Source organism: Solanum tuberosum, unplaced genomic scaffold (genome assembly GCF_000226075.1).
Source record: "Solanum tuberosum cultivar DM 1-3 516 R44 unplaced genomic scaffold, SolTub_3.0 scf00141, whole genome shotgun sequence".
NCBI classification, from domain to species: Eukaryota; Viridiplantae; Streptophyta; class Magnoliopsida; order Solanales; family Solanaceae; genus Solanum; species Solanum tuberosum.
In genome coordinates this window covers 146,238-156,155 of record NW_006239075.1, presented here as the reverse complement: position 1 = coordinate 156,155, position 9,918 = coordinate 146,238, and the positions used below count along the sequence as shown (strand labels likewise).

The 9,918-nt window shown below is 35.8% G+C and overlaps 2 protein-coding genes across 3 annotated transcripts; one reads left to right on the top strand and one right to left on the bottom strand.

Moving 5' to 3' along the window:
- Positions 1-334: 334 nt before the first annotated feature.
- On the top strand, positions 335-2,682 carry LOC102584855 (F-box protein At5g46170-like). Its single transcript, XM_006352908.2, has 2 exons — positions 335-1,675; positions 2,256-2,682. Exon 1 carries the CDS (start codon positions 525-527, stop codon positions 1,626-1,628), a length of 1,104 nt encoding a protein of 367 aa, XP_006352970.1. The 5' UTR covers positions 335-524; the 3' UTR covers positions 1,629-1,675; positions 2,256-2,682.
- A 403-nt stretch (positions 2,683-3,085) lies between these two features.
- On the bottom strand, positions 3,086-5,539 carry LOC102584528 (pheophytinase, chloroplastic). 2 transcript variants are annotated; one of them, XM_015311142.1, is made up of 2 exons: positions 5,460-5,539; positions 3,086-4,427 (listed from the first exon to the last, which is right to left on the bottom strand). In XM_015311142.1, exon 2 carries the CDS (start codon positions 4,384-4,386, stop codon positions 3,241-3,243), a length of 1,146 nt encoding a protein of 381 aa, XP_015166628.1. In that variant the 5' UTR covers positions 4,387-4,427; positions 5,460-5,539; the 3' UTR covers positions 3,086-3,240. The 2 variants fall into 2 exon arrangements, with proteins under 2 accessions (XP_015166628.1, XP_006352969.1); XM_006352907.2 differs by having other exon boundaries at positions 3,086-4,411.
- Between the last annotated feature and the right edge of the window lie 4,379 nt (positions 5,540-9,918).

Below are 9,918 nucleotides of genomic sequence, written 5' to 3'. Positions count from 1 at the left end.
AAATTACTCTCTTCGTTCATTTTTATTTGTCCACGATGACGATAGCAATGCCAATACAAGAAGTTACTCCCTCCGTTTAAAAAAGATTGGTCTGGTTTGACTTGGCACGAAGTTTAAGAAATTAAAGAAGACTTTTGAATCTTGTGGTCCTAAATTAAAGTTATGTTAATTGTACAAAATTGCCCCTAATCTTGTGATCTTAAACATGTCACGTGGAAAACAAAAAGTAAAATGTTACCAAAAAAGAAAAGAGGTCATTTTTTTAAAACTGACTAAAAAGGAAAGAAGGTCATTCTTTGTGAAACGGAGGGAGTATGACTTATGACATGAGAAGTTAAATGTAGTAAACCCCTCACACACCCAAAGAGAGACAGAAGAGACCCACACGCAGTTGCATCACAATATAGCAACTACACAGACTGTAAGGATATGAGTGGTATATACAAGCACCGCATTTTTGCTTCTCATCTTCTTTCTCTTCTCCCTTAGATCCCGCCGGTGAGTTTTCAGATCTGACCGGAAACATGATCTACCCGGAACCCATTGACCATTTCGATCGATTACCAGACTCAATTCTTCTATTCATCTTCAACAAGATCGGCGATGTTAAGGCTTTGGGTCGTTGCTCTGTGGTTTCTAGAAGGTTCAATTCACTAGTTCCTGAAGTTGACAACGTTCTTGTTCGCGTTGATTGTGTTATCTCCGATGATGAATCATCTTCTCCGTCTTCTTCTACTGGTTACTCTTCTGATAAGTCCCGGCACCCCATCTCCTCCCTTTTTCGTTTGGTCTTCTCTGGTTTACTCAAACCCTTTCAATCTATAACCCAATTCATTTCCATTTCACCTCGACGTGCTGCCTCTTCTTCCGCTGCTGTCGTTGACGGTGATGATTTTGAGAAGAACTCCGTGACCCATCACTCCCCTACTCAAGTTCTGAGGAACTTTAACGAGATTAAGCTTCTCAGAATCGAATTGCCTAGTGGTGAGCTCGGGATAGATGAGGGGGTGTTGCTGAAATGGAGAGCTGATTTTGGATCGACCCTCGATAATTGTATTATACTTGGTGCATCTTCAGTGATTCAACCTGTAACTAGTACCAGTGGTTGTAGTCTTCCGAATATTGATGGAAATGGGGAAAATGATAATGGGAGCATACCCGATTCGTTTTACACGAATGGGGGTTTGAAGCTGCGGGTGGTGTGGACGATTAGTTCGTTAATTGCAGCTTCCGCAAGGCACTATCTGCTGCAGCCGATAATTGCGGAGCATAAAACTCTGGATAGTTTGGTTTTGACAGATGCAGATGGGCAAGGAGTGTTGTGTATGAACAAAGAGCAACTGGAGGAGCTGAGGGTGAAGCCTCTCTCAGCTTCATCGGCCTCCAAAAGGACTTTGGTTCCGGCATTGAATATGCGGTTGTGGTATGCCGCACATTTGGAATTACCTGATGGAACAGTGCTCAAAGGGGCCACTTTGGTGGCAATTAGGCCGAGTGAGCAGCCCAAGAAAGAGGTAGTTGGGGGAGATGGGAATTGGGTGGCAGCTGCATTCAAGGAGCCTTATGGGACAGCTGCTAGGATGTTGGTGAAAAGAAGGACTTACTGTTTGGAGATGAACTCATTTTGATTATAGAATTAATGCTGTTTGGATAGCGTTGTGGATGCATTTCCTAGGTAACTTAAATCTGAAGCTGCTAGTAATACATTCTTAATTTTCGTCTGATATATATATGTGATTACAACTTACTAGTGTATGTGCTAATGCAAGGAGAGAACTTCTTGAATGACTCTAAAGTTTATATTTGCTATGTTTGAGAGCAGTTTTTGTAATCATTTGGTTTCATCAGAATGTTGCCCCTGATCTTCAGGTTGAGCTCAAAGCATTTTTCTGTTTGATGAGGATAAAGAACTGGAATTTCATATTTAGCTTGCATTTGAAACCTGAACTTGCAGAGCAGCATTTGTACTTCAAGCTCTTATAGATACGCTGTTTTTCTCTTCCGCTGTTTAGGTTCCTTTTTGTGTTGTTTCTCTTTATAAAGGTGGTAATGAATGAGTTCTAATTGGAAATGCATCTCTTGATTAATGTGCTGGTCCATGATTGAGCGTCGAATGATTGTCTGTTAGATCATTCACTAGCAATGCCTTTTGGCTTTGATCTGTTGTCTGTTCATGATTTTGTTAAAATTATACTCCCATGTATATCAACAATTCTAGTTTCGTAAGTGCATTTGTTGATTTTCTATTTTTTCAGGGAACGCTCGGACCCTGAGGAAGTTGGATGAACTCATACTTGAAAGCTGAGGAAAAGGCTAAAAACACAATACTATTATGAGCGAGAATTGCTTCCGGAGAAAAAATACCAGTCAGTCATTCATGAGCGTTGGATCACCAGTGTCACTTTGAAAGGATGGAGGATAGGCATCTGCCTTTGTTTTAATTTTGAGCATATGCTTCTTAAGAGTGCACAAATTGCCCCTCGAAGATGTTACGAGAGCTTTGTACCTTTGACTTTGTGAATATTGTAGTCATGCATAATGTTATGTGATGACATACATGTACCTTTAAGGTTCATGAGTAACGAAATATGCGTTCTTGCTGCATGTTTTTTTTACTTCTTGAATTTGCAGCTGGCTCTAGGTATCTCAGTAAATAGACCTTGTCATGCTTTTCAATTTTTAGCCACTGGAGCTATTAGCAGCTTATGTTAATTGATATGAAATTATGATTGCCAGTGTGAGTTCAGCTGATCTTTGCAGGATATGAATAATGGTAAGAGATTCCAATATACGTACACTCTACCCTTCTAAGACCCCACTTTGGACTATACTAGATATGCCGTTGTAATTGTAGTGTTGGTCTGCTTGTGCGTGCATCGAATATTTCACTTGGATGCCTCCTTCTACCAAGGCTTATGTGAAAGAAATTTACTCTATACTATACACAAATCTTTATGTAGTTGGATCTAGTTAAATGTTGATAAGGTGGTGGACCTCAATTCTACTGTATGCTGCAGTCCTTAGCAGGGTATTGGCCATATCAAATTAATGACTCAATGTTTTGGCCATATCACATCAAAGAACCTTTTATATGCAAAGGTGACTTCTATAATTAAATTTGCTCCAACAAATGTATTCTTTCTGACATGATTTACAAGTCAATATCATCTATACATGAAGATCAATCAAAAAAGTATAACATACAGTTGTTATCTCATTCAAACAGAAAGATTAGGATAATCATGTAACAACATTATCTGCCACTGGTAAATTGCTTAACCAAGGAAGCAGCTTCTCATGGACAAGATCAGGTCTGTCATCATGAGGGCAATGCCCCACACCTTCTAAAAGAAATAAACTCACATTTGGTTTTTGAGAAGGTAAGGATGAGAAGTATCTACCAACAGGGCCATCGATCGGAGTAAATGGATCTTGATCACCCCATAACACAAGTATAGGCAATGTCATTTTTGGGATCAACTGCACTGGGTTTGGTCCTGGTGGACCTGTCACAATGGATACAAAAGCATCAAGCGCGCCTTCAGCATCTGCTGGTGTTCGAATAATGTCCACCAGATCTTCATCCACAGACTCCTTGTTACCATAGACAGACAACAAGATATTCTTTAGATTTTCTCTCTGTTTGACCCGATTAAAGATTGCAGAAGCGATTGATTTTTGGTTCAATAAGAAGTCAACAAGCCAGAGTAAAGGCGATAGCAACTTAATCCTCCAATCATCAACAATTGCCTTGTTATTCATGCCTCCAGCACAGTTCAACAAAACAAGCCCTTGAATGGATGTTTGAGAAGGATCTGCAGCAGCTATTACACAAGCAAGGCTTCCGACAGAGTTCCCTACCAATACGGTTGGTCTTTGAATAACTTCGTTCACGAAATCCAATATTAACTGAGCCCAACTTTCCATGTTATAAGCAAATCCTTCTGGCTTGTCAGAAGCACCAAAACCAAGGAGGTCAATAGCATACACTGTGTAATTTTGAGCAAGCGTGGCAATGTTCCTACGCCAATGGGCGACAGAGGCACCAAAACCATGTACTAGGAGTAGAGAAGAGCGAGAAGTGTCATTGTTGGGCCCTTGATAACTCAAGTAATTTATGTTGTAACCTCTCCATACCCAAGTTTTGCACATTGTCTTAATCTCATTCACCTCAAGTGGCAACGGTTCTTCCTCCTTTGAAACAATGGCGGAGGTAGAGCATTTGATGCTGCTAATAGTGATACAGCTGGGCTTGCTACTACTACTTTGAAGACCAATGTTTAAACTGATGATGGTGTTACTACATTGTTTCTTTAAGTTCCTGGAGGCAGCAAATGGTGATGAAGGTAGAAAAACAAGGGGTGAAGAACGAACAGCGACAAGCATTATTTTCCCTGGTCTTCTAAAGCTTCTGCAAGGAAGATAAACTAATTTTTTTCTTTTTGAGGGTGTGTAAAAAACATAATATCCAACAAAGGATGCTAATGTATGAGGTGAAAGTCTTAGTCCACAGGCATAAGATATTCTATAACATATAAGAATTACTATAAAAGACACAAAAGAGACAGAGTTCTCATCAATTACAATTTCAGTAAAATACCAAATGCAAGGAACATCTGGAGTAAGAACAAGACGATATATATGGTGATAAGGAAAGCCTTCCCTTCCAACGAGATTCATGGAACGTTTCCGGTTATACGCTATAAGTAATTAATCAAAAAACACAAAAAAGAAGAAGAAGGTTTTGCATCCATTGCAAAACATGGTCTCTCATGATTTTCTTCTATATGAATGTTTGTGGTCATACTTAGTACAGCAAACGTGCTATTGCATAGGAGCAGGGGTTTTACCCTGTGCGCACCCAAGGGATAGCGGCGGTAGGTTTCCTTGTCATAAAAATAAAAATAGTACAACAAACGATTCCAACCAGTCATGCATAGTTAAAATCCTATTTTTCTTTGTCATTTTGGTTGCTGTTATCTCTAAGGGGTCATTTGGTTCGCAGACTAAGTTATCTCGGCTTTATAATCCTGGAAGGCTGGAACTATAATCCCTGGACTAATTTATCATACCTGGAAGGTGGGATAAAATAACCCCAAGTTTAATGGGATAAGGAGGGATTATTTTTGAGATTAAATTTATCCCCTGAACCAAATAATCCCTAACATCATAGGTCCTAGCTAGCATACTCATATTCAGACATGATCATTTCCAACATCTTTTACTTTCCAAGATAAACTTTTTTCCACACTTAAAAACAAGTAAAATTGGTCAAATTTCTTGGTTTTATAATTTAAATCAATCAAGAAGGGGCAAATTATTTTAAAGTTCCAAAATACTACTTTTTATCCTTTAACTTTAAATTAAACGAAAAGAGAAAAGATACTTTCTAAATCAAATATGAAATGCAATAATGGAACTGTAAGAGAAGAAAACCAGAGGGAGAGAGATGGGAATACCTGCGACTTGGATGAACCACCACTTTGTGTTTTACACAACAAGACAGAGAAAAAAAGGCTCTTTTATTTTACCCCCTTATTGTTGTGGCTTTCATTTTTTCCCCTCAAAAGTTTCTATTATTTCACTTCTTCTTTTTTGATTCCCCTTAGAGTTCGACTAATTCAAATTCGCACTAGATAAAGTCCAATTTGAGGATAACGCTCTCCACCATGGATTATATCACTTTTGTGTTTTTCTTCCTCTTTTATTATTTTGTATTTTAGATTTCGAGATTCAAACAAGATTATTTTTTACCTTAAATTTTTCATATATCTTTTAAATATTTTGGATTGTCAATTATTATGACTTATCCTAATTTTACGTAGTTTACAAATATATAAATTTCATTTCAAAAACTAAAGATTTCATACGTAAATCCCTTGTGGCTTGTTTGACTCTTAAAAAATGAAATGTATCACATAAATTGAGACAACTTCATCCATTTGATCAAATGATAGGTACTTGTTCTGTTGTTTCGTTGTAATAAGGTTTAATACGATAAATAAATTTGACATAATACATAATACATAAACGTGACCTTTAACTTGGCGTCAGCTGACAACTATGACCTTTAACTTTGGGGTGTGCACAAGTTGATACTTAAACTTGTATAAAATTGAACAAGTAGACACAATTGTCCTACGTGACATAATACACTTAGGACGCCACGTAGGACACAAAATTGCTATGTAGGGTGCCATATAGGACGAATGTGTCTATTTGTTCAATTTTATACAAATTTAAGTGTCTACTTGTGCATAACCAAAGTTAAAGGTCATAGACTCATAGTTGTCAAGGGACGCCAAGTTAAGGGTCATGTTTATGTATTATGTCAATAAGTTTCATGTACATTCTTTATTTCTTCTAAAAAGGAAAATAAAGTTGTTTGTTTTCTTTTTAAAGTGGGAAAAGGGTTAAAATTATCCTTGATGTATTGAAAATGGCTCACAAATACCCTCCTTCCATCTATTAGATAAAAAATGTCCTTAAGGAATCTAAAAATGCATAATACATAAAGAGGACCTTTAACTTGACATCAATTCACAACTATGACCTTAAATCAAAATCTTTACTCTCTTCTTTCTAATTCCTTCAACAACTTTTGCCATTTTCCTCTCTTTCTTCACAATTTCTTGAACAATTTTACCTTTGATTCGAAGAATGAAATGTAGGAACTTAGGGTTAGGGTTTTGTAGAGAAGAAAGAGGAAAACGTTGTTCTCTGTTCTAAGCATAGGGATAGAGTTGTTAATTGATATTTATTTTATTTTTATTTTCAGTTTTTTAGTTGAAAAATCCACGTGTATTTATTTTAATTAGTTGGCAGCCATGTAGAAGCATTTGTATATCACGCACTTTACCTAGGATATACGAGTGTTTAATTGTTTAAATTTGTGATAGTTAAAGTGTCTACTTGTGCACTGGCAAAGTTTAGGATCATAGTTGTGAATTGTTGTCAAGTTAAAGGTCTTTTTATGTATTATGCCATCTAAAAACTAACCCTCCTTTTAACAAAATCTGATGTGGCATAATTAAATATTTTAAATTAAATATGTGGCATTATTATTTTTTTATCCACCTATAATTAGATCCAATTTCATTTATAATCATACTCAGTAACTCGAATTTCAAAAACCCAACATGTGGAGGGGGTAGTGACCATCCATGACGGATCGAACCAGCGAAGACGAGTGTTTGATATTAGCAAGCGATGGACTATGGAACAAGACCGCGGGTGGCGTGGCTCGTGTGTGCTTGCAATCAAGACGGCCACCGTCTCCGGCAGGTTCGCCAGAAAATGACATCACGGTGACCGGCGCCGGAGAAAGCTCCGACAAGGCGTGCTCAGATGCATAAATTCTGTTGACGAAATTAACCTTGGCTAGGCACAGTACTGATAAGTGATAATGTTAATAGTGTTGTGGTGGTAGATTTGAGAAAATATCTGAGGCATTATGTGCTTAGTACTAGTTTTAATTAATTAATTACGTGTATAATTAAGAGAAACTCTAATTTTAGGTTTTAATTAGCGTGGATTTGCTAACCCCCAATATGTGGGTTGGGTTTTTTAGAATGGGATTAGGTTAATGGGTATAATTGTAAATGAAATCGGATCTAATTACACGTGGATCAATAAAAATAGAGCATCTTTTACATATAGCAAACACAAAATTCATATTTGTATGCTATAGCAAAGTTTGCATAATTGCACTCCATAGCAAACATATATATGTATAATTCGCTATACATATACAAAAAAAAAACAGTTGTATAATCTGCTTTGGTATACATATACAAAAAGATCAATTGTATAAAGTGAGAGAGGCGAGTGAGCGAGTGAGATCTAGGAGAGTGGCGAGCGAGATCTGGGAGAGTGGCAAGTGAGATCTCGGAGAGGGGAGAGAGGGGAACGAAAATATATGTATATATACAATTTTCTCTCGCTTTATACAAACACAAACGCATTTTATACAATTTGCGTTTTTTGTATAAAGTGAGAGAGGCGAGTGAGCGAGTGAGATCTAGGAGAGTGGCGAGCGAGATCTGGGAGAGGGGAGAGAGGGGAACAAAAATATATGTATATATACAATTTTCTCTCGCTTTATACAAACACAAACGCATTTTATACAATTTGCGTTTTTTGTATAAAGTGAGAGAGGCGAGTGAGCGAGCGAGATCTGGGAGAGTGGCAAGTGAGATCTCGGAGAGGGGAGAGAGGGGAACGAAAATATATGTATATATACAATTTTCTCTCGCTTTATACAAACACAAACACACTTTATACAGTTGTGTTTGTATAAAAAATGAGTGAGGCGAGGGAGAGAACGAGAGTGGCGAGCGAGATTCACCAGGAGAGAGGTGAAATAGCAACAATTTGCTATGAGGTACAATTAAATCAAACTATATTTATAGCATTTAATTTGAATTAATAATTTGCTATTATATACAATTTTCCCATAAAAATAATGTCACATATTTAACTAAAATATTTATATATGTCACATCAGCTTCTGTTAAAAAGAGTGTATTTTTTATCCAAATAGGTGGATTGAAGGAAATGTTTTATCCAATAGGTGGAAGGAGTGCATTTTTGAGCCATTTTCAATATGTTAAAAGGACATTTTTGAGCGTTTACGGTTTTAAAGTTTCTCTAAAAACTCAAGTGTATTTATGCTTATTCAATTTTGCCTAGTAACTTTTGTGCTCATTTTAATCAAAATCGATACTTTGAAAAAAAGACTTTATTGATTTTAAGAGTACGCAGAACGTTTACTCAATCACGTAAAAATTCTTCATGAGAACTCCAAAAATAAACAAATAAAATAGCCAATTTAACATCATATCCTCCTTATTATTATATAAATATATGTACATATATTCAATCCCAATGAGTTAAGATAAAGAGGAATATGATAGCTCATGATCACGCTTTAAGGAACAAAATTAAACTAATGAACAAAATTTAATTGTTGATATCAAAAACTCAAAATTATGTTGCAATTAACTTGAGATGTTTGACAATAGCTCATAGTTAAATTATTTAAACAACTAACTCGTAATTATTTGTTAACTAATCAACATAAAATAGGATGGACGATCAAATTACTAACTGTAAACCTTACAAAATAACACACTTAAAACTAAATCCTACAAAAAAAAAACTAAATCTTGCATTAATATTTTGAGAGTTATATAGCACACTAGTTTAGTACGTTATATGACTTCATTGACCTTAATGGTCCTGAAGGCCTCATTAGTTAATGAAAGTCATATAACACAATAAATTAGTGCGTTAAAAATAATTTTGTAAATTTTGTTATTGTCCCTCATTTCGATTAATTTCACTTTTTCACGTCATTTAGGTTCCGGACTTCTTCTTTTTTTTTTTTTTTAAAAAAAAAAACCAACAACAACCATCAACAAGTTTGCATGTTCCATAGGTAACACAATTTCAATTTTATGTAATTTCCTTTTTAAGATAATTGAAATTGATTCTAAAGTTTCCTTTTTTAAATTCATGAGTTAAAAGGAAAAGTAGAACTATAATTATACTGGAATATAATTGCCAACCAGTCATTCATTGTTTTAACTCCTATTTTTCTTGTGTTTTTGGTTGCTATTATCTTTAACATCATAGGTCCTAGCATTCTTATAGTAATATTCAGACATGATCTTTTGTTGATACTCTCCAACAATTAATTCCTACATCTTTTACTTTCCAAGATAAACTTTTTTGAACACTTTAAAACAACTAAAATTGGCCAAATTTCTTGTTTTTAGAATTTAAATTCAGATAGGAAGTTGTGTGAAGGATACAAATTAAGGTAGAAGGATAATATATATGTAGTAGAGGATTGTCTCGCTTATCCTTCCATACTAGTAGCTGTAACATTCATGTAGTTTCTTGTCTTGTCTCTTG

Bases quoted from the DNA above. Each gene is read 5' to 3' on its own strand.
- LOC102584855 (XM_006352908.2), top strand. From the start codon at position 525: ATGATCTACCCGGAACCCATTGACCATTTCGATCGATTACCAGACTCA.
- LOC102584528 (XM_015311142.1), bottom strand. From the start codon at position 4,386: ATGCTTGTCGCTGTTCGTTCTTCACCCCTTGTTTTTCTACCTTCATCA.